We start from the raw sequence: 23934 nt of genomic DNA, 5'->3' as shown, positions 1-23934 counted from the left end.
CCTGAGTAGACGTCATGGTATGAACGAGAATATAGCATTGTATTGGTGAATATGATGGCGGGCTTTGTTATCAGGAATTCTTGAGAAACTTCCTGATGGGCGTGCGAGAGTATCAATGTCTGACAGACTTGTCTTGATCATCACAGGAGGTTCAGACGCACCAAAAGATCCTTCTTCAGACTTGTAAGTCCTGCCATGCAATCACTTGATTCCAGGATCGAAAAAGCAACTGCCGGTCTTGTGCCAGAATTTCCGGTAACAATGGCTCAGCCTGGGCGATATGTGATGGTCTTTCAAGTTGGTCCCTGACATGAACCATTCGCTGAGATCTGTGTCGTTGAAGATCCCCTGCTGAAGACGTGTGGTGGGCGAATCAGAGGCCTCGCTAAGATCACATTGTCCCAAGACGTTCAATCCGCCAATGATTGATAGATCGCGAATGGCCATGGCAATTCCAGCCCCCGTGCCCAAACAGATCTTGGCCATTGGCGGTAGATTTTGCCATATTATACAAGAATGATTTTTGGATTGCGACTCGTGATAGACTCATCTCAGCTTAAAGATAAAAGTGTCAGTAGTCAAAATTAATCATTTCATGAAAGACATCGGGAATAGACGGAGCGCCTCCAGTAATCTCGACTCGCCAACCATGGGTTAAGCGGGAGCTATCGGCATAGGTAAATTGGTGGCGCCATTGCGAGTGAAAGGGTCTTTTAGGCAAAAGCAGAGACGTAGGTACTCCACAAAGCTCCAAGAGAGATGAACAACCATTTTAAATCAAACTTATCAGAGTTGGCGGTTGGTGGCTAAGAGAAAGAGATTGGATGAAGATTACAGTATGCCAGGTCCAGATCGCAAAGGGAATAGGTATGGTAAGAGGACCAAACACGTGCAACATCACGTGGGCACCTCATTCTTCCTTCTTAACAAGTAACTGACTGTCTGACTATGTGCTGGAATGAGGACTAGAGTTGTCCAATCTTCTAAAAAACTAAAGAAGAAACCTCTGTCTGGTTGCCAGTGTCCGGCTGTGTCGCATATGTGGTCTCATCCAATGTATTTGCGTGGATATATCTGGAACGACGCATACTTGAGGCTTCTAATATGGAGACAACTTAACCAGGGCATGTCAGAAATCGCGCCTCGGCCTTGATATTCCTTGAATTGTTCTCTATTGTCCAAGCGAAGTGGAATACATTAATGGCGATACCCCTCTCACGGAAGATCTGAATAGAGTCGCTTCGCGGCAATAAACATCTGATAGTCTGGTGCTTAGGAACCCACCGATATGCCTAGCGAGCTCGAATGTTGATAGAATCGGCGGGCCGATCCACTGCCATGACCAGAATCCCCAAATGCCCATCAACATGGGCATTGAGCTTCTGTGGACACATGAGATGTTTGTCTTGCTGCTACAGACACGGCTCGCAGCCTCCGTTGAAGACCCCATTGTCTTCCCGGCTTGGCTCATGAATCCCATGCGAGCTCATGACGCAGAGGTCCCCTGGCATCATGACAGCCATCAATAGTCGTTGCTAGAGCCGAATAGAGTGGGAATGGGATTAATTAGTTACAAGGGTCTGGGCTATTAGCTTGGTGGGATGCCCACCCGGTGACAATTGGAGGCTTAAGATATGCACAACAGATGAACGATATCTTGCTGACTGATCAACTAACACGAAGCCAAGTGCTTGTGCTCAATTATTCTGAGTCGGGATCCCATAAATCCTCTTGGTGACGGCTCAGTCATCGACTGCTGGCATACCAGCCTTCAACAACCGTCAGTGATGGATTACGGAGTATTGGTTGCCAAATTAGCGCTCAGCCGCAATATAATCTCTTTGGGTCAGTGCAGAGAGGCTGGGCTGGCTGAATACTAGCCTTTCATGATACATCAGCGATGAGAATACGGATATATTCGTACATATAGGTATCTATGTATAAAGAACAACTAATTAACTCTTGGCATCGCCTAAGACCAGTATCTTTATGGGCTGTTGCCCTTCTTGATTAGTTTCCCCTTGTACGACTCTTGAGAAAGGAAGCTGGCTGCAGAGTAGAATTTTGACGAGTCAATTAAGAACCATATGATTATGAGAATTGGATGAATCAACCCGCGCCGTAGCCGCGCCGATCACAATGATTTGTTTCAGAATAGGCTGACAGTTATCGCCAAGCTCAAATTAAACGTCACCTCGTCCAACAGCCGACAGACTATTCGAATGAGTTTCCAGACAAGTAATCCGAGAGCTTGCGAAGCATCGCGAGTATGTGTGGCTTGATTCTATTTCTGTCAGACTGTCAGTGTCAATGTCAGCATTTACATATACTGCGGAGTCGGCCGAGTAAGCACAGTGTTTTTCTTCCTTCTGAACTTGAGTCGGTAAGACTCCGTTTTTTGTTAGCAGAATGACGGGCACCACAAAGTGTTCAATCAGCGACCCCTGGGCCTGAGGCGCTATACTCCATACCCCATCGGCCGAGCCGGCATCGGGTGAAATGAGACGAATCGATATTGCGGCGTCTCACTCTTTTCTGGTTGTTGGTCGCCATCATGGATTATTAGTTGTCTTGGTATTGAAGTTTGTGAGGGCTCGGGGTGCCTGCTAATCGAGATACTGTCCAAGACAAGTACCCAAGGAATTGGATTTTGCTTCTCGAGCGTGCCAGTCTATAGGCAATTCTGTACTCTAATGTCTTGGACAATTCCCTCCCTGATATCAGAAAGAAGACATGTAGGTAGGTTGTTTGCCTTCACCGTCTTGTCCCCATTGCCGTTAGTCGCCTCATTATCACCTTTTGCATGCCATGCTAGCCATGCCATTTCAGCCAGGGGTTGTGGCTACGTATCCGTTGTAACGAGTCGTTGCAGCAGAGAATTAACCCCTGTCTATCAGTTGGTCGAAATCTCGGCAACCTCAAAACGTTGACTTGATCTTCAAATCATGTCAGCCTTGCAGGAATGAAGATATCCAGTACCAGAGGACATCTATCAGGCGATACACGGAGGGCGCATTCCGCCGAAAATTCTGCACCTCGTGTTCTCTTTTCACGAGCACACCAAGTTCTTTTTCAAAGTCGGTCAGCTTCATGAGGCTGAGGCAATGTAACTTAGCCTGCTAGATCAACTTTGTTCGTCCTGATGGCGATTGGGATTGTTTCGATGACAGCATCGCCCGTGCACCCTGACATCGTGAATCGACGGCGGGAATGGATCATTTCTGTAATACAGTAGCGAAGAGTCCATGCTGCCATGTTCCGTTTGATGGCTTGGGTGATATGAGGAACAGTGCGTTGGACAGTGCATAACCGGGATGTGGACCCTTGCTTTGGTACCCGTTGTTCCTTGTCAGAGCAATTGGTGGATGGTTTGCTTTTAGACTATGTTCGCTAGATTCTGATAATATTGGCTGTTAGTCTAATTAGAGATAGGGACGGTGTCCACCGCGAGATAACCTCATGCCATTTAAGTTTGATCATCTGAGACTAGGCAGAGAATTTGTTCCGATCTATAGCTCGTATGCATAATTCCTCCATAACAAACTCACCGACAAGCGTTAACCAACAGTCATCAACCTTCAATTTATAAGCTTAGCCGTGCAAGGCATGTGGGGGTTGTATTGGAGGGTCCTGGTTTGCGCGGGAGTGGAGGGGCTTGCGCAGCCCAGCCTTGTAACGCACCGTGCCTTATCTGATGGATACTGTACCTACAGTGGATTGGATCATTTCTCGATCCAATTCCAGGGCCCCTCGGGCTCCCAAAAGTACCCTTTTCAGCGGGCTGCAGTGGCCACGGTACCTGCATTCAGAATCCCCCTCCGTGAGAAGGTGTCTGTGTGCCTGGAATCCCTGAAAATCCAATGTACGAATCCCTGCCCCTCCAAGAATCGACACCACACACATACAAGCACGCCGCCTGCCGCTCACTCCCTTGAAAAGTTGGCGGCGGGTGGGTGGGCAGAACCAAGATACATGTACCTGTTGTAGGTAAAGACTGTGGAAAAGAACTAAATTAAGGTACTGAACTAATGGGAATAATCTCACCGCCTTAATTTCTCGTGCCAAAAAGTTGCTCCCCAATCGTTGCGTGGCTTCAGCGACTGCCCCTCCACCGGCGGCCTTTGCCTTTGCCTTGGGCCAGGTAAAGTAGTCTCCCTCCATGGATCCTTCTCCAGTCTCCTCCAGAGCCCAGAGGGAAAGTAGTGCCCCCCTTTTTCCCATTAGCTCACCTTAACTGCAACGTTGACGTGGGAATATCTTTTCTAGCCTCCCTTGCCTTTGCTTCCACCTCCTTTATAAACCTCCCCATTCCCTCTCATCTCTCTCCGAACCCTTACACTCGCTAGCATACTACGTGTGTCGATTCGTGACATCGTTTGCGCGCATCGTCTCTACAGATTGTTCTTTGTCTTGTCTGTAACATCTTCATACCGCCTCTGATCATCATGTCTTCAAACGGTACTCAGGAGGCCCCCATTGAGGTCCGCCGCATCTGCTGTGTCGGTGCTGGTTACGTTGGTAAGTTGCAGAAACCTTTTCCAATCGACTCTCCATGAGAGAGGAAAAAGCTGGTGTATCGAATTTGCGAGAGTTGTGGCAAAGCGCTCCATATCATGACTGCGCGCTTATCAACCCCTCGAAATGCTATACACCGCTCCCATAACGCAATTGAGTTCCAACAAACTAACAAACTTCACACAGGTGGCCCTACCGCTGCTGTCGTCGCTTTCCAGAACCCCAACATTCAGGTCACTGTTGTTGACCGAGACACTACCCGCATTCGCCGTTGGAACTCCCGCCACCCCCCTATCTACGAGCCCGGTCTGCACGATATCGTCCGAATTGCCCGTGATGGTGGCCGACCTACCAAGATCTCCAATGAGCCTACCACTGACAGTGAGGGTTCCCCTGCCGAGGAGGGCGAGATCGCCGTCGCTGAGCGCAAGCCCAACCTGTTCTTTTCCACCGACATTGCCAAGCACATTGGCGAGGCCGATATTGTGCTTGTTGCCGTTAACACTCCCACCAAGTACCGTGGTGTTGGTGCCGGCAGCGCCACTGACATGACCGCTTTCGAGGCTGTCACCGGTGTTGTTGCTCAGTACGCCCGCGAGGGCGCCATCATTGTCGAGAAGTCGACTGTTCCTTGCCGAACTGCCCAGCTTGTCGCTGATACTGTAAGTACATTGTCAATGTTGCAGCAGAAAAGCGGTCAAATGCTAACAACGTGATTCAAGCTTAACATGCACCGCCCTGGTGTCCATTTCGAGATTCTCTCCAACCCCGAGTTCTTGGCTGCTGGTACCGCCGTCAACGATCTCCTCTACCCTGACCGTATCCTGATCGGTTCTGCTCCTACCCCCTCTGGTAAGCGAGCTGCCGAGGCTCTCGTCAAGGTTTACAACGCCTGGATTCCTCGTGAGCGCATTTTGACCACCAACGTCTGGTCTTCCGAGCTCGCTAAGCTTGTTGCCAACTCTATGCTGGCTCAGCGTATCTCCTCCATTAACTCTATCTCCGCTGTCTGCGAGCAGACTGGCGCGGATGTTGATGAGGTTGCCCGTGCTGTCGGTGTTGACCCCCGTATTGGTAACAAGTTCTTGATGGCTGGTATCGGTTTCGGTGGCAGCTGCTTCAAGAAGGATGTTCTCAACCTCGTCTACCTTGCTGAGACCATGGGTCTTCCCGAGGTCGCTGAGTATTGGCGCCAGGTTGTCAAGATGAACGAGTATGCCCGTGACCGTTTCTCCAACCGTGTCATCAAGTGCCTCAACAACACCCTTGTTGGCAAGAAGGTTACCATTCTTGGCTTTGCTTTTAAGAAGAACACCTCTGATACCCGTGAAGCTCCCGCTCTTGAGATGATCAAGACCCTTCTTGAGGAGCGCCCCCGTGAGGTGGCTGTCTTCGATCCCTGCTGTAACCCTCTGGTTATTAAGGCCGAGATCAAGGAACTCCTCGGACCCCTCGCTGAGGGACATAACATCACCGTTCACGGCAATGCCTACGATGCTTGCGACTCCAGTACCGCCATCATCATTGCTACCGAGTTCGATGAGTTCCGCAACCAGCCTCCTCCTCCTCCCGCCCCTACACCTGCCGTCCAGTCCAAGACCATTGGCCGCAAGCCCAACCCCAAGGCCGACCCTCGTCCTTTCGAGAGCGCCACCCCCAGTGCCAACGAGCTCCTCGCTCTCCACAAGCACCTTGTGCAACGTGCCGATGTCCAGTCCCATGACCCTCTGGACCGCTTCAACGTCGAGCCCAGCTGTGAAGATGACTGCCCCGACTGCATCCAGGAGCGTGAGAGCAAGGACACTGGCTTCGCTACAGGAATGGGAAGCTCCGAGGAGTACAAGCCGAAGGAGCGCGTTGACTGGGTCCGCATTTCTGAGAGCATGGCCAAGCCCCGCTGGGTCTTTGATGGCCGTGGTGTCATCGACTCTCGCGAGATGGTCAAGCTTGGCGTGCGCGTCGAGAGTGTTGGTCGCCAGCACCGCTTCTAGATGTCTCACCTGATTTTGAGACAGACACAATTTTTTCGACGGCCGACTTTTAGATTTCTTGATTGTATGAATTCGTCGACTGTTGGCTAAGATTATACCGTTTTTAATAAGCATGAAATGACACATGGACGTGGTTGATGATACACGCCGAGATACACTGGAAGGACATGGCGGATGCACGGCGTGAACAGGTGAAGATGTTTACTGGACATAGATTTAGATTCGAAGATGTTAAAAAAATGTGATGCGAGAGCAATGTTTCTATTACCTGATGTCTATACTCTATAGTACCTGGGTTTATTGATGGCCCTCTGACCCATAGTAGTAGCCGTTTGAACTCTGGCGATGAACAGATCAGACTACCCCATGTCTATCAATTAAGCTTAAGACGGGGAGGCCAGCAGCCAGGTAGGTACTAGCTAAAAATATTCCATAGCGGTTCGGCTATCACGATCTCTGTCTATCATGGTGTTCGCGTCAGTCAAATTGTTTCATGACTAATCCACCATGATCCTGTCCTGAGACGAAGCTTCAACCACCGTGTTTCAGCCGATTGACCAGGCTAGCAGGCGTCTCAGCTCTGAACCTCTAGTGTAACAAGCTATCACCGGAATACTACTTGTTTCCCAAGCCCAGCCGTCATGTTCCCTGCAACAACGTTCTCGATCTCGCTCCACGTAGCATCGTGCCCTGCACTTGATACAGACTACTACTCTCCTTTAGGTACGCGTTTCACCATGCACCGAGGAGTACCGTCGCCTTGGTTCGCCTCCTCGTGCGTGCTTCTCGTCTCGAGACATTTGTCGTCTTTGTCTTCCTGTTGAACGGGTGACATCTTGGTCTCGCTACCATACGCTCTTTAACCATATTGGTATCACTTTTGTGTTATCCCGGGGCTGTGCCTCTATATTCTTTCGCTTATTATTCAATTGCTGGCTGCAGGCGGCTCATCCTGTCTTGTCTTATCTTGTCTTTGAGGCCTAAACGTACGGGCCACCATCGTCGACTTGGGATCCAATACAATCGAGGCAGCTATTCGTCGAGATGAGATTGTCATGGGCCAGACAGGCCGCAATTACAGGCCTCGTCGCCGTCGCCATGGCAGACGTCTTGCCGCCGGACGACATTCCACTCATGTGCGTGACGATCTGTGGTCCAATCGTCGAGTTGACAGCAAAATGTGATGTTCACAACCATCGCCTCGCGAAGCGACAGCCAAACCCCGAGTGGGTTCCAAAGTTGGCCGTGGAACCGGTCGAGGACGATGGACTGCACAAGAGAAGCTTCTCTATCATCAGGGCTGCGCCGACGTCATTTCCTCCACAGTTCGAGCCTCAAGAGAGCACGACATCGTCAGCTTCAACTTCAACGTCAACGTCAACGTCAACGTCAACGCCAACGTCGACTGCCAAGTCTACGCCGGCGTCAATGAAATGGGCTGCGGACGACACTAGTGCGGAGGAGCAGACAATGACAATGAGGCGTTCCATGATAAGTTCATCGTTTGTCAGCTCCGAAGTGACTCAAGCTACCAAGACTCTCCAGGGTGATTCTGGTACAGCGAGCATGACGAGTTGGGGAGCTAGTTTGCAGACCCAATCAGTAGTTCCAGAGGATGATCCGGAGAGGGAATGTGTATGCAACAATACGAGCTTTGATGTGGCCAAGATCGCAGCGCTATGTCAAGACTGCATCGTTGTTGATGGGCACAAGCAAAATAGTGAGTTTCCACGCCCCAACTCATTGATCAGCTGCTAACGAAACAGACCTGGATATTATCATGCGGTCATGCGGGTTCAAGCCACTTACTTACACTCCTGACCAGGACAAGGCGGCGGATAACGTCCGGGTCGAGGCGACGCGGCCGACTGCCATGGGTGCGAAGCAAGACTCGACGAATTCAGGTGCTGGATTAGAGTCTGGTGGTAATTGGGTTATTATTTTCACTTCGTTGTTAGGAATCGCCTTGGCGGTATGAGTTGCGTTCGATTTCAACACTTTAGATATGTAGATCATAGCGCTTGCGACAAGCTTTCCTTTCTCACTTATTATATCCAATTTTAGATAAAAACACTCGTTGAACGAAGATATCCTTGTCTATTATCATCGTCTACTGTTTTACGCGGTGTCCGAACTATTGTGTTCCTTCAGTGATGAAATGTGATAGAGAATGCTGTGCATGAAGCAGAAGGTAACAAAAGTGTACAATTAGGTATTCTATGTCTATGATGGCTTCTTCTATATGCAACCAAATGCCCAATATCAACACTCCATATAATAAACATTAGGCTCGTAGCACAAAACATCGCCAGAATCATGAGCTGCCGAAGCCCACTATGCATACACCCTCTTGTGTTCAAACCACCATGGCAACCATAGCCGATGCGACGAGTAGACCCTACCATAACGTCAGTACAACTTGAAATGACACTAAAGGGTAATATCTTACCATTCCCCATGTACCAGGCCACAAGCAAGAGGCACCACTATCGATGTCCTCGATTCGAGCGACCAACTTATCTCCAACACCACCAAGACTCTCTTCGAAGTCTTTGAAGTTTTTGGCGTCCCAGTCGGCACCATCTTCTCCTGGGACAGCGTCGCTACCAGGGAAGGCAATATACAATACATCATCTTCATCATGACCATTGTCGCCGTTCATATCATCGCCGAAGCAAGCTGTTGCAAGAGAGACGGAGGCCTCTCCGACCATAGCTTCATCACCATCATCGCCATTCTCGTCGCCCCAGATGCCGTAAAACTAGCAAAGTCAGTAAGAATTCGGCTTTCAATAAAAGGGAATGCTTTACCATTTTATCGCCACATACAACAGCCATCACACTCAGTGGCTTGATGCCGTGCTTTTGCGCATCAAAAGTTGGCCAGTTCTTCTTGGTACCCACGTTTCCGAACACCACGTAAGGATGAATATTGGCATCGAGGTCCTTCTGATCCGTTCCATACGATTTTAGCTGGTCTTGGAAAGACGTGACGGATTGTGTGTCGCCTGATGAGCCACAGCGCCCGTCATCTGCAGAGCTGCCCTGGACTCCATCACAGTCGATGTCCATATTGACGAGCTTGCCTTTGGTGCCCTGAAGATATATCACATTGTAGTCTTTGAGATGGTCGCCGCAGTAGACGTATGCTGCTACTGATTAGTCGCGGTTGCAATGCGGCTCTTGGAAGGCTTACAGCCATCGTCGCCGTCGGCGCTGTGGAAGCCTTCTGCGAGAGTATCATTACAAGAGCCCTGTTTTATGATGCTCTCTTTGAAAGCCTTGATATTATCGGGGACATCGCGACAGGAAACCAAAGTGGCGATCGATGCGAAAAGGAGAAAACGAAGGGAGCCCATGTCGATGACTCTGCGACCGAAATGAAGTAGCGAGCGTGGAGAAAAGGCCGATCAGATCAATCGCGATAGTTGTTGATCTTGATCTTTATGTTTAAATGTCTAGTCCGAATGTTCCCCTATAACTAAACCTCGGGGCGAGAGTGGTTTTATTCAAACAGCCCATCTTTTGCTTGCATGCAGTGATCCTCGTCCAATTTAATTTACTCGGAACCAAAAGTTCTCCCTACAGAGTTGCAAGCTGACGGCTTAGGCTCCCTCCTAGGCCTCCTAGGCCTCCTAGGGGGTATCATGGTGCATTATTCTCCGCCAAGACGGGTCGATCTGGTCTAGAACGGAGTAATTTACTAGCATTAAGCATATTTATAACCTTTGGGACATCGGCTGTTGTTTTTTTGCTTCTACAGGGCGAGATCTTTCAGATTGGGAAATTAGTCCGCCTACTCCGTAGTTAAGATCCAGATTGGTAAGGCCCTCGTTCATTGTATCGCTGCACTGCATTTTAACGAGCCCAGTAATGATTGACACAAGGGACAGATTAGGCAAATGCGACCACAGATGTGATTTGCTGGGGTTATTCTACATATGAGACAGGGTTACCCTATGTTTTCTCACCTGAACCAACACATTCAGGTATACAATAGGAACCCACAATCGAATGAGTCGGGCCATCAATTGATTTACTTTTCTATGATGTTTCTGTAACCTTGATATGGACAGATCTTGATGAGCTGATTGCCATCTATCATACTGGAATTCAATCACAAATAGTTGTGTGGTTATGGTTATCCTCACATCTGAAGCACATAATAAGTCAATGCGAACATCATTGAGGTTCGATCGATAAATATGACCTTTTGAGATCAATACTCTTAGGCTTAGTTATATTCTTATGCCCTTTTCTTTTTATCTTTAATCTATAGTTGTTCTATTATCCTGCTCTAATACTTTATTATTGGTCTAAAAACTATTTCACCTCAGAGGCTATCTTCCCCTATAATGACAGCCTAATGAACTAATCCTCGCCGGTATCTATAGCAAATGTTCGAGTCCTTGAATAAAACTAATATCAAGTCTATCGTTATCTCTTAATCTCAGATATATGGACCCTTTCAATCAATGACAATTACACTTCCAAGAATTGGTAAGAAGTGCATCAATTCGTCCGTCTCGGCCTCCGCACGGCCGAACAAAATAGCTGCGAAACTAACACAGACGATCGCTGTTAACCAAGCTTCGTCCGTGAATTCGTCCGTACCTCGACCGGAGGGCATAGATATATAAGAAAGCAGCGAGGATAGTTCTATAGCAAGATATAGACCATCAGTGTTTCTATTCATTCAATTTATCAATAATTACGATGTCTGCTCAGCTCCAGCATAATGCCGCCTGGGAGGCTAGCCCTCTTGCATTCCTATCCCGCCAATTCATCGAAGGAGTTCCCAAAATCCCCAAAGGCGTCACTCTATCCGGAAAAACAGCTCTCATCACGGGCTCAAACGTTGGATTGGGTTTTGAGTGTGCTCGTCAACTTCTCGCTCTTGATCTCTCATACCTGATCATTGCTGTGCGGAACCAAACGAGAGGTGATAGTGCAGCACAGAAACTAAGAAACGAGTTCCCAAGAGCAAAGATTGAAGTTTTATTAGTTGACATGGCTTCGTACAAGTCAATCCAAAACTTCGTCAAGTGGTGTGAGACTTTGCCTCGACTTGATATTGCCATCCTGAACGCTGGATTGAGCAGACCTCAGTTTGAGCGATCGGACGAGTCCAAGCATGAAATGACGTGTCAGATCAACTACCTCTCCACTGCCCTCCTCGCTATCCTTCTTTTACCCGTCCTAAGGAAGAAGCATGGGAACTCTGAGCCTGCACATCTCGCTCTCGTTGGCTCTGACATGTCATACTGGGCTCAATGGACTGGAACAAGTGATTCCATCTGGGATACAGTCGATGACCCTTCCAGCTGGTCCAGCAATGGAGCCTACCAGATATCCAAGCTTCTTCTTATCATGTTTGTCGGAAAACTCTCCGAGTACGTCTCGCCCGACGAAGTCATTGTCAACTTCCCCAATCCCGGCGCGTGCAGGGGAACAGAATTTGGAACAGACGGCAAGAGGAGCAAGATTGAGCAGTTTTGGATGAGCATTGCCAAGCCTATTGTTGGAAGGACAGTCTCTACTGGCGCAAGATCTTATGTTGATGCTGTTGCCGTGAAGGGCAAAGAAAGCCACGGCAGCTTTGTTGGCGAGGGCAAGATGAAGCCGTGAGTATTCAGGAGCCGACAGCGACGAAAATTTACTGATTGAATGTGACAGGTACCCCCAGATTATGTACGACCCGGTGGGAAAGGCGCTTCAGGAGACGGCTTGGAATGATTTGGTAAAGGAATTGAGTTTTGCGAAGCCTCTGGAGATACTCAAAGGCAGTAATTAAGCTAATGTTTACGGACCAGGACAACGCATGAATATATATTAAGAAGAGCCCGAGATATTGAAACATAGGTAGAGAATGTAGTTAATGAAGACCACAGTACTAAGCTTCCTCATTAGTGCTTTGGTTCGTCTTGTCCAGAACAATCGACCCCATTGCCCTTTACTTCCACTCGCTCAATGCCTTCAATAATGGTCGTATCGTCGTAGAACCGAACCTTTTTCACAACGCTCTTCACCAACAAAGGGCCATCCCCAAGTGCTACCTTTTTGAAGTTGTCCTGGTCATGTCGTCCGGGTATTTCCATTCCGAAGTATGCTCGCCATCGGCCGCTGTTGATGAAAGCACAGAAAATCCTGAGTTGGAGATCAGTCCAACGAAGGATCGTCAACAGGAAAAAGAGAGAGAAAAGGATGTAAAAGACAATCATGCCCCAGGGTATCGATTCATCCTGCTGAAGTTCTGCTTCGGTATTCGACATTGTGCTGCTGCATTGGTCAGAGGCAGTATTAAATATGTTGCTGAGATGGCCACGCACTTGCTTGAAGGGATTTTATCAGAATTGTAGGCGCCAGGGGCCATTTGGTAGTTTCGAGGACTCATTTTGCTTATGAAGCCAGTAAAGTGGGATATTTTGATCATGATGAAGGAAAAGTGTTGTATGATCCGTGCCGAGCCACGACTTGCCCCTCGTTTAAACTTGTGAAAGGAGACAAGAAGGATAAAGGGTCTTATAGTCGTCATATCCGTGTGCAAAGTTTCTTTCTTGCACACGACCTACCAAACCCTCTTTCAACAAAGTTCTTCATTGACTTGTATGTCCCCTACAACTCACTCTGCCAAACTCTCCTATTGAACTGTGTGATGTACCCCTCATGCCATAAATCTTGACGCCACGTTACCAGCTTTCGCCGATACGCGCCTCCATTGGGGATGTGGTGCTTGTTCTTATTGCTGCTGCTGTGGTGGGCTATGCCGCTGATGCTCTTTTCCTCTGGGAGCCGATCGAAGAATAGTTTGGAACCCGATGATTCCTTGGTACTTGCCTTTGCTCGCCATTCATGCAGTTACAGTCCTCAGCGTCATATGATGCTTCATTGGCCGCACACACGGTGTTGTAAATATCGTCCAGTAGCTGCTCGTCCCTTTGTCGTTGGAGGAAGATGAAGACAACACCTAGAATGAGACCAAGTATACATACGGTCGTGCTGAAGGCCAAGATGCACACAGTGAAAAGTCCGTTGCTGTAGTCCATTTTGGGGAGCGTAGACAAAATATTTGTTGTGTTGCGATTTCTCGTAGGCAGCAAATGAGGAATGTAGTTTGAAGTTGGCTTGAAGAAGCGTAACAATCTTACGAGCACAGTTGACTTGTATTTAACTTGTGTGTAAATTCGGGGTGCCCTTATATAAAGTTGCTGAGTGCTGCGGTGGCAAGTTTTACTTTTAAGATAACCTCACGCGGCAGAAATACTGAAAGGCTGCGATAAGAACACACCGAGCTACAGGCTTACAGGTGAAAGAGAGAGTTTAGTTATGGAGAACGAGTGAACTTTATAATATTGGCAGTCTCTGATTTCTCTGCAAAGGAGGCTTGGTGATCTAGGTCTGGGCATCCAATGCTGGATGTAAAATAGACCACAAAAGATAGTGTAGACTATAAGGAAGAGATTACAGAGGCGGAAGCTTGTAGTTGATTCTATTGGACGTAATCTATTTGCATCTGGCTGGCACTTTCTGATTTAATGCGTGGGCAAAGTGATGTTATCGTAGCTATATTGGAAGACTGCGAGTAGGTGGCTTGGCCAGCTGACGTAGCAGAAAGTGTTTGATATTATTAATGACGGAATGGCTATCTGTCCTGCAAAAAGAGATGTTGTGTCTTGGGTGTGTTTGGTCAGTGGGTTGTCGTTATGTAGAAGTTGGCGTATTATCAGTCCCCTTATCTGTCATATGGAAGATGTAATCCACCAACTGACGAAATCGTTTCGGTTCGTTTAACAATATACTATGGGAGGCGATATTTATGTATTCATTCTGCTTCAAAATAAGGTTGATCAACAGCTGGCCTTACCTGTTCGTCTCAACAGACTCTTCCTCCTTCTAGGGGGTTTATAACAGCTGAGTATCAATAGACGAGGGATACGAACCCACGAACCATGCCTCTAGAGGCGTAACTGCAAGAATATTAAGCAGAAAATTATCTCTGATGATCGGATCTGACCTGTGATGTGAGAGATTAGTGTCAAGTTCTATGCCACTCGGTCCAACCAATACAACTGTTTTGGCTGAATGCGCAACGACAGTCGCTGATAGATAGATAGATAGGCATATGCTACCCCTTCTATATGATGTGAACACACCGATTGCAGGATCCTACGTCTTCGTTGGTCCTGGCTCCAGATTCCGCAGTCAAGTTGGTGATTGTTGCAGTCTCGTCACCAACAGCCGTGGCTGCAATATGACAAGAGCTACATGCCGTATCCGACTATCATATTGCATTCACCGTAAGCACTATGCATAGTTGGAATTGATGCTTGTATGTTGTTATACGGTTCTCGCTCATGTTGAGAATCACAGTTCAAGTGACGGCTGGTCTCAGCGGCCTAATCCCGACATCTTGCATTGGCTAAAACGGTAACATCGCTGCATTCACACGATACCACTTCCAATCGCAGAAATGCATGAGTCAGAAGCCTCGATTAGTTGGACCTTACTCCATCTCTTAGAGTTTAATACCCGAAAACTATCACGAGTCGAGCAGTCTTGGCGAGAGAATTGTTGTCTTTGATGGATGTGGTCAATTACACAAATATCTTATCAATCTCCGCCGGCTTGAATGCTATGTACATCATTAAGATCGTGACCCGGTTAGTAGTGGTACAATGAATCGAAGGTCAAGACAACACAATACAACAACAACAACAACGACATGAACTTGATGTGCCAGCATCAACACAAGACAAGACAATACCCAAATGGATATCTCCATCCGAAAGGCTTGGCGTATCGTTCGACGGTCCCAGATGCTCCGCCAAGTCCACAAATTCTTCCCCAGTCAAGCTCAGCTCGGCTTCATAACACGCACGCACACGCATGCATGCGCATCGTCCAGCTCCATCGTACAATTTGTCACCCACTTCTCCCCACGGAAGAAGAAGAATCTCACATTTTCAGCAGCGCATCGTTATCAATAATACGATCCTTGTAACCCTCGCAGGCGACCTTGACAAAAGCCCTGGCCATCTGCGCAACCTCAACGCCGTGAGCCGAGCGACCGCCTACAAGTCTTCTCTTCTTGGGCGTGTCTGGGGTGACGATGGCGCTGGGTCTCAAGATCCAAGCGCTAAATGTTTCAGGGCTGGCGTCTGCAATCTCGCATAGACCCTTCTCCGCCTCGGACTTTGGTTTCCTTGGATCCCCGAGCGACAGCAGTGAAGATGCCTTTGAGTTGGTCTTGTTGCTGCACAAGACAAAGTTGAACTTGTTGCCAGCTGGTGTCTTTGGTGCTATGCGCTCGCTCAATACTTTTGCCGCCGTGAGCGGTAGTTCCACGTTGACGTGGTGAAGAAGTGCCTTGTCGTGGTTGAGACGATCTGACCGTGCTCCAATGGCCCTGTGTGAATGATCAGCCTCTCATGTTTGAGCAGAATGAAGACTGATCTTCAGAGATCAAAAGAGACTGTCTTCTTACCATAAACAGGCCGAAGATCCTTCAAGTCGCCGTAAAACTTGATCGGAATACCTTGCGAAGTCCTGAATCATGATAACATCCGCCTTTGGGTGACTCTCGATGTCCATTGAGACGGCCTTTCGAGTGAGAATAACGACTTTTGTGATGCGCGCGTCCGCGAGACAGTGTTTGACGATCTCATTGCCGACCATCCCGGTCGCCCCTGTAACCACAACCTTCATCTGTTGAGTAGAATATCACAAAAATGACTTGAACCGATAGCGTAGTCGCTTCTAGAGGAAAAAAAGAAGAAGAAAAGAGATTGTTTGACGGATAAATGAGTGAGTGAATGAGTGAATGAGTGAATGAGTGAATGAAGAATGATGGGTATTCCGTAGGTAGCCTCAGAGATGATCCTGGTCTTGCGGGCCTCTCTCGCCTTGCTATACTACTAAGGGCAAATAAAAATAAAAATAATAAGGGCCGGAAACAATAAATATTAGACAAGCAACGAAAAAAAAAGGGACAGTGGCAACGGATAATAAATATGGTGAATGTCGCTAATAGAGATGGCTCTTATGAATGAATGGTACCTTGTGCATTCATCTTGAACTTGCATACATGGCCTGTCGTAAGGGGAAGAAATCATACATAGTTATGGATTCAAATACTAGGTTCGATCAGCCACGCAAGAGAAAAACCACACCTGACCTCTTGAGGAAGAGTACGGATAGCTTCCTTACAGCCAAGGAGTATTGCCGGCAGCCCGATCTGACCACGGCCATGGATGGATGCATGGATGTTCCACTTACAGTGACAGTGACAGCTTCTAGCAACTCTTGGCTCTGTTGGTTGCTGCCGAGCTACAAATACAAATACCGCGCGCGGGTGTAGATCCTTGTACTGCATGTAACTCACTGCAGTAGACTCCGTCCCTCCTAAGTAACCTATTTTTCAACGACACCAACAGAATGTTCTTCCTCAGTCCTCTCCTTAGATCGACACTTTGCCAACCAATCCTTTGAGATCCGCCGGCTTTGGCACGGAGATGCGATGCAGAACCTGTCACTGCCCAGGAAATGGCTGGTGGGCGCCGAGACCCGTCTCAATTTACTCGGGCGAGTGACATAGACTATCGTGACTATTGGCTGGACTTTACTCAAAATCTGTCATTATTATTTAATGTGGATTTTTTTTTTTAAGTTATATTGGCTGAATTATTCCGCCATGAGGAGCATAGCAATGAGACAGACTATCACCATCAGCAGCCCAATATTCACGGGCTAATACATTTTTTCTCTGATGCCATCGACAGAACTCGTTAGACCTCAAGCCCTTCTGTGCCGATCATCCGCTTTGCCGACCTGCTATGCCCAATACTGCAAGTACACGTTTCATTCTGTAATGAAACATGGGCACCCGCGCGTCTGGCGACGTTATCAGCGTTACTTTGTTGAGCGTGACCTGTGGAAAGGGGATGCCGACTGGTATAGGTACCTACCTAGTCGACTGTCTGTCTGTATTACCTTCATTTCCCAGGACATACCTCAGGAGTAAGCAAAAGTTTGTCTCATCCCACTTCCCGTGATAGGTACGGAATGCCCATGTACTTAGCCAGTCTGCTAGGCCAGCGTGTCAATAAACAATTTAGAGACGCAAATAAGCTTCCTTTTGCAACGAAACAACGAGCTGCACTTCAAGCTCCGCACGATCGACCCGACGGTGAGTGTTTCGGATCCGAATCGGATCCGGGGTTGATTTGGAAGCTGGGGCAGCCATTGGATGACGATTGGCTCACTGAACCAACTGAACCGATTCAGGCAGTAGCATCAGTTACGCGAGCGAATATATGAACATGTAAAAGTTCAATATGGATATCATATTATATCATTAATCATTACTCAAGTTATTCAACCAACTCGGCTTCCCTCCAAGTTGTCCGCTGCGCTCTTGCTTCGAGGATCAGACTCGTTGCCATAGTGGTTTGCGTCTCCTCCCAGCGCCTCGATCTCCTTCTGGCTGTTCTCCTTGCTGGCCTGGCTGGTGTCTATCGATCACTGTTAGTAACTGTAGACGACTCTCCTGTGTAAAGACGGGGGCCATACTGGGGTTGGAGAGGTTCGCCTTGTGGCCCTGGATCTTGTGGGAGATCTCTTCGCCGCCCTCGCGAAGCTCCTGCATGTCATTCGAGATGACGGATCGGTCTCCAGCGGAATTCATTTTGGTGATGTGTATATTGATATTGATTAATTGGGTATTTTGTAATAGTCTTGGTCTTTTTCTACATGTCCTGTATCTATCGACTTGTCCTCTTTATATACCTATTTCCCCCTTCCTTCCATACACCTACTTATTTCTCGGCATGACATGCCATGACGTTACAGCATGAATATTGTTAAGGCTCTTATGTCATGCCTGGACTGAATCAAGGACATCTCCATGTCCCGCACACTTGGCTCACCTTCCAGGTGTGGCGAGCGATGCATTCTGTGTGGCTGGATTTGTCCAGCATGAGGGGCGGGATGACATAGCTTGTTGCGAATGAAACCGGGGTGAAGCTAGAAATTAATTGGAGCTACCATCACCAGGATCTTGGGCTGATGATGGTTGTGTTATTTTGGACTACACCCCTGGCTGATCCGCCATCTCGATCATTTCAACGACCATCTTGTAATCCAGATACAAAAAGCAACGGATTATGCACTTTTTGAAGCCATGAAATTACATTTAGGACGCCACTTTCGACAATTATACTGGCATTTGTTTCACAAATTTCGGAGAGAAAGAATGCCGTAATCTTCCAACTTGTGACATGCACTTTCGTCACACGCAAGCAAACGGGTTTTCTGTGACAGGTTGCAGAGCCATTGCCGTTTGCAACCCCCAGGTTCTGCCTGGCATATCGACGATACAGTGTATTTGGTGATTAAATGTTTGGATTGAAACATGCTAGTAATAAGTTGATATCCCGTATCCGTTTGTTCTAGGTACAAACACAAATTATGCCCGCTCTACCCCCTTCTCCAGCTGCGAACGCCAATATAAACGAGAGGCTTGCTCTGAGTAATCGCCCAAAGGAATGTGTGACACTACGCAATGTAGTCCACAGTTATTGTAACTGATAGTTGGATCCTGAAGACCTGACTTTAAACCAACGCACGCTATGTTTCGAGGCCATCAATATATATCTTTTACCCCATTCTCCTTTCAACTCATTTATGGTCTGGCAAGGCTCAACTCTGTCTCTGGACCAATGCTCGAGTGACGATTGATGCGATGCTCTGCACCAGTACTCATTTCCTGCGGAAGCATTGTACTACCAGCCATTTCTGAAGCGACATCCATCTGTTGTTGGTTGTGACTGTGACTGTTATTGTACTGTTGCTGGTACGGGGGAAGAAAGTTGGGGCTGTGTGCATGTAGAGCACTGTGCTCCGGAAAGTATGTGAAGGATTGCGGTCGTTCAGATTGAGAGATATTCGGAAAATACTTCTGGAACTGCTCAATAGAGGATAGACCGCTATTGTGTGGATTCATAGCCGTGGGAGAGGAAGTGAACGACTCTGCGTTTTGTTAGTGTCAAGCCTTTTTCAGAACGAGTCTACTTACGCTGATAGCCGCTCATGGGCGATTGGGCCACGAATGTGCTCGGATGGACAGGGCCACTTGGGGGTGGAAACGGATTCGCTGTCAGTGTCGGTGCAGCTGGAGGCACGCTGTAACCTGCGTCGTGTTCTCGTTGATGCTTGTTCTTCTGTCGGGGCTTCCACCAGAAAAGCCAGGCCACGAGAACTAGGACAGTTAGACCTCCGACTGACGCACCCACAGCGACGCCGGCTGTAGCTCCAGCTCCCAGGCCATCGCCCTCATCTGCATCAACTGCAGAGGTGTTTGAGGCTCTGGTAGAGGCTGTCTCGGACACACTCGAGGCAGTAGAGCTTTGACTTTGACTAGGGTGAAGGAAGTCGAGTCTGTTATTCTCAACTTCAGATAGCTTAGCTGGCACAAGCTTTGTCCTTGGACACTCTGAGCTACAAGCGTTCTGGCTGCAGCATCCAACGAAAGGCGGGTTCGTATGGGCACATGAGTACCAGTTGTCGATACCTTGAGAGTTGTCGCAGTCTTGCCGAGGAAGTTGGGAGTATTTGTCAGAGTCGAAGGTCGTCGCACGCAAATCACCATCAGGACATGTTCCGTTATTCCTGCCACAGGGATCATTGACACAACATCCTATAAACTGGGTATTGTCATCTTCACAGATGTAGAAACTGCCTCCGTAAGGGCATGAGAGACCCCAATGCGTACGAGCTTCAGACATCGAGTTTTGGAATCGAGTATTCGGCCTCGACAAAGAGCGTTGATGAAGTGCAATGTTTGTTATGGTAGCGTTCCGAGACAAGCTCTGGAAGCCTCTGAAGAAGACGAAGTAGGGTAACTGAGGGCAAAAGTAGGAGTAGGGGATCAGTGAAGACCCCGACTTTTAGCTAACATGGGACTCTCGCTTGTTGCCGTCGAGTGACAGCATAAGCTCACGTAAGTAGCCTCTTTCTACTTTCAACGCACAGCCCGTACGGGAATACACCCGAGAGATTGCGGGCAGTATGGGTATAACCGGACGGAGTCCGGTTAACATCTTGCGTATCCTTCTAGCTGAGACAGGCCAGCTCAGCATACCGCGGCGAACTCCAAGCATTAGACCATATTCGTGTATCAAATCAAGCTGTCAAGACTGGTGGCGGCTTTGGCAGCGGCAAGTCCTAGAGCTTGTCCGACCAAGGGCTTGATGCTGTGAAACAGTACTAGGCTGTGATTAGATTTCATTGCAGCTATTACCAGAGGCAACGTTGGCTTAAGTTAACTCTATGTCATATTCACATCCAGTGCTAAGTATAGAATCTTCTTGAGCCGTCAGTGCCGCATCGAGAGACAAGGGTGTTCAGCTCAGTCACCAACCCATGCGCAACTTGTGTTACTAGGGCATCATACACACGTCGAACATCGTCCGCGATGAGAAAAAGCACGGCGAAGCCTATTCCTTTGCTTACTTTGGCTCCTGAATAGAATGGGAAAGACTTGGCCAAGATACTGATCCATTGTATAAGGGCTTAGACGTAAATAACTGCGCTACGGTCTTCGTAAAACTATGAATAGCATCCTTTGGTACCACCATGAGCTTAGATATGGAGGCTCGACGATGTTTGGCGACGGCAAGCACTTTGATCTCTTCTGTTGTCAATGAGCATATGGCACCTGCATGTGGCTTCTTGGCACCGGCTTTGTTGACATTTATCCCGAGCCTTATATGAAAGCTTGGCTCCAGCTTTGCTTACCGCTATAGCCCTTGGCCATTGACTCAGCGATTCCGTAGGGCGCGTCCGACTTTTGATACACCATCAGCCGTTGTCGTATTCCCCGGGCATTGCTCCTCCTGATCGCGATGAAGGTCATCAGAAACCTCCCACCTCCAACTCCAAACAAGGACATGAAAGCGATGTCCGTCTTGTTTGTCGTGTCTCCAGCTTCGAATGCACGAGTTCCATGATGTGCAAGGTGATCACCAAAAATAGACCCCTCTTTGTTGTCACCTCCACCACATTTCACGACACAGCCTTGTTTGTCTAACTCATTGCCTTGATTAAATAATGCCAAGGTACTGGTGCCCAAATAGATAGCACAGCTCGCAATTTACACCATATTCAAGAGGCGTTCTTGCGAAATTAAACTGTTAACCAACAAAACTAGTTTCCCCTGCATACGCGACGCTTGAGGCTGACAGAATACGACACCTCGAATTACATCCTGCAGGATGAAAGGACATAGACTTATTAACTAGAAAGTTCGCAGGCTTTGATTATGCCCGATTCAACTACATTGACCTCTTTCTGGACAATGAAGTAGACAAGAATGGGTTTCCGCGACCAGTCTCAGCATCCCAAGAGCAATGTTTATCGCAGTGGCAGGCAGTCAAGCTACCGCCCGTGAAGGATACTTGAGAAAGTAGGTGTTCCCAAAAGAACACTGGGTGCAAGTGTTGGGTGATCTGAGTTGGATTCTCGGCTCTTGGACAGGAATTGTATCTTCGTTAATGTCAAAAGGGCCTATGGTATTTCGTCAGATGTTACTTTGTGCAACGAAAGTTGGCGTGTGCAAGCAAGGCATTGGACCCATCACACTTTCATCGTCATTCGCGTCATTTGGCTCATGACTGTTGAACTTTTCGAATTGCCCCTCAGTCTGGTCATGATGGACCTGAAAACCATTGCGCCAAGCACTATTCTGAACAAAGGAAGGCATCGAACGGTCCAGCACTAAATTCTTTTGTTCCTGGCCCATGAGCATTGACGAACCGGGAGTGACAGTGGATGTCTGTGAACTGAGCTAGCGCATTGGCTCAAACTCCCGGTTGATTGGCAAATACCTGGGGCAACTGCTCGCCCTGAACTCTTTGTCCAAGTTGCGCCACAAAGGACCACGCAGCGCGGGAGAGGCTCTGACTGATCTCACCAGGCATTACGATCTTTAGGCGACTCTGACCGAGCACGAACCCAGCGCAGGAGATCTGAGTAACATGTACGCCGGGATGGAAAAGATCCAGTGCAAGATGGTGATGTAGATAGAGTCCCAATGCTTCAGTAAAGGGAGATGCCTCAGAACGACCCTTTGTACGCCAAGCCCAACCGTCGTCTGTGTTGCCTCCGGCAAGCCTACGGCGCTCACGGGCGTCTCCTTGCCAAGAAGCATCGACTGGGATATGGCTCTTCTTACCAGCGCGCACAAAGCGGCGAAGGTCTTGTGCAGATATGGTGATATCAACAGATCGAAGCCCCAGGTTAGGCCTGGTTTCTTCTTGAGTTTGGGGGTTGTCGATAGCTGTTGGGCCCTCGCTGGTCTGAAACGACACGTTGAATGCAAGTGTTATGGTAAAGTCAATACCTCGGTCGTTGAGCCCTTCGTTTTCGATCCAGCTTTCCCATACTCCGAGAATAGTCTTGGTCCCCATTGTTATCCGACTGACGCGACAGTCGAAAGAAGCAGCAAGCCAATTAGCCACAACGGTCTTGAGTTGCTGAGGCATCCGCATTAACAATAATGGCAGATGTAGAAACCTGCTTTGATCGTCGATTGGCCGCGACCCTGAAGAGTCTGATATCCCAGGTAGAAGAATCGCAGCATAAGCAGCATTCTCGTGCTCTATACTTATCCAGAGCCCTTGTTTCTGGTCGTCTGGAAGGTCGCTCTGGTCGCCGCGTGGAGCTTCGAGGTCGAGATCAGGAGCGTCTTCACCCAAAAACGTACTGGCACGAAACCATTCGATTCGGACACCCTTGAGAGTACCAACTTGACCGAAAGACGTATCTGCTGCCTCCAAACTTAGTTGAATGCCACGAACCACATCACCGACAAGGGTATCACGAAGACGGCTGGCGATAACCTGAAGTCGCTGACTGGTGAGACGTGATTTCCCAATGTGCATGGGGGTGACACGATGAGTTGAGAAAGTTGTGTTGAAGAAGGGCGGAACCGCTTCATCGTTGGTGGTTTCAGAGGTGGTATTGAGCGACTGCGCCGGGGATTGCTGAAGCTCTGCAGACGCAACGCCTTGAGCACTCAGGCGCGCCATCTTTGCGACCTTGATGTCTTTGTGCTTCTGGTGTCTGTCTGGACTGATTTGATTGTTGGCTTGCTGCTATTGTTCTGGCTTGAGTGTGGGGTCTTGATGGTGTAGGTCTATCGCAATAGAAGGTCAGACGCGTCTTTGGGGGCGCTTCTGGTGAAAGAAATTGACAAAGAATGAGAGGAACTGGAACGTGAGACTTTTGACGTAGTTCTCCAAGTTATAAACTCCCAATGCCACTAAATTTATCTCATGGTAGAGAAATCTCTGTAAGATTGGTAGATAGATACCGTAGGACGCAAGTTGGTGCATCTGGCTCCAAAGAACGATCGCGTTAATGTGATGACTAAG

General features: G+C 48.2%; 8 protein-coding genes across 8 annotated transcripts; 3 read left to right on the top strand and 5 right to left on the bottom strand.

Moving 5' to 3' along the window:
- Positions 1–4445: 4445 nt before the first annotated feature.
- J7337_011698 (uncharacterized protein) lies at positions 4446–6506 on the top strand (the record flags this gene model as incomplete). The annotated part of the gene is made up of 3 exons (XM_044829234.1): positions 4446–4518; positions 4702–5177; positions 5238–6506. 3 exons carry the CDS (start codon positions 4446–4448, stop codon positions 6504–6506), a joined length of 1818 nt encoding a protein of 605 aa, XP_044675909.1.
- A 1098-nt stretch (positions 6507–7604) lies between these two features.
- J7337_011697 (uncharacterized protein) lies at positions 7605–8484 on the top strand (the record flags this gene model as incomplete). Its single annotated transcript, XM_044829233.1, has 2 exons — positions 7605–8226; positions 8273–8484. 2 exons carry the CDS (start codon positions 7605–7607, stop codon positions 8482–8484), a joined length of 834 nt encoding a protein of 277 aa, XP_044675908.1.
- A 378-nt stretch (positions 8485–8862) lies between these two features.
- On the bottom strand, positions 8863–9864 carry J7337_011696 (uncharacterized protein; the record flags this gene model as incomplete). Its single annotated transcript, XM_044829232.1, has 4 exons — positions 8863–8904; positions 8956–9267; positions 9335–9654; positions 9702–9864. 4 exons carry the CDS (start codon positions 9862–9864, stop codon positions 8863–8865), a joined length of 837 nt encoding a protein of 278 aa, XP_044675907.1.
- A 1357-nt stretch (positions 9865–11221) lies between these two features.
- J7337_011695 (uncharacterized protein) lies at positions 11222–12299 on the top strand (the record flags this gene model as incomplete). The annotated part of the gene is made up of 2 exons (XM_044829231.1): positions 11222–12129; positions 12182–12299. 2 exons carry the CDS (start codon positions 11222–11224, stop codon positions 12297–12299), a joined length of 1026 nt encoding a protein of 341 aa, XP_044675906.1.
- A 3161-nt stretch (positions 12300–15460) lies between these two features.
- J7337_011694 (uncharacterized protein) lies at positions 15461–16210 on the bottom strand (the record flags this gene model as incomplete). Its single annotated transcript, XM_044829230.1, has 2 exons — positions 15461–15911; positions 15990–16210. 2 exons carry the CDS (start codon positions 16208–16210, stop codon positions 15461–15463), a joined length of 672 nt encoding a protein of 223 aa, XP_044675905.1.
- Positions 16211–17878: 1668 nt separating this feature from the next.
- Positions 17879–18188, bottom strand: J7337_011693 (uncharacterized protein; the record flags this gene model as incomplete). Its single annotated transcript, XM_044829229.1, has 2 exons — positions 17879–18015; positions 18074–18188. 2 exons carry the CDS (start codon positions 18186–18188, stop codon positions 17879–17881), a joined length of 252 nt encoding a protein of 83 aa, XP_044675904.1.
- Positions 18189–19184: 996 nt separating this feature from the next.
- Positions 19185–20286, bottom strand: J7337_011692 (uncharacterized protein; the record flags this gene model as incomplete). Its single annotated transcript, XM_044829228.1, has 2 exons — positions 19185–19531; positions 19578–20286. The coding sequence occupies 2 exons, from the start codon at positions 20284–20286 to the stop codon at positions 19185–19187; spliced, it is 1056 nt and encodes a 351-aa protein (XP_044675903.1).
- A 2073-nt stretch (positions 20287–22359) lies between these two features.
- J7337_011691 (uncharacterized protein) lies at positions 22360–23589 on the bottom strand (the record flags this gene model as incomplete). The annotated part of the gene is made up of 1 exon (XM_044829227.1): positions 22360–23589. The coding sequence occupies one exon, from the start codon at positions 23587–23589 to the stop codon at positions 22360–22362; it is 1230 nt and encodes a 409-aa protein (XP_044675902.1).
- Positions 23590–23934: the final 345 nt, after the last annotated feature.

This window comes from Fusarium musae, chromosome 9, assembly GCF_019915245.1.
Source record: "Fusarium musae strain F31 chromosome 9, whole genome shotgun sequence".
Classification (NCBI taxonomy): Eukaryota; Fungi; Ascomycota; class Sordariomycetes; order Hypocreales; family Nectriaceae; genus Fusarium; species Fusarium musae.
This window is presented reverse-complemented; position numbering and strand designations above follow the sequence as displayed.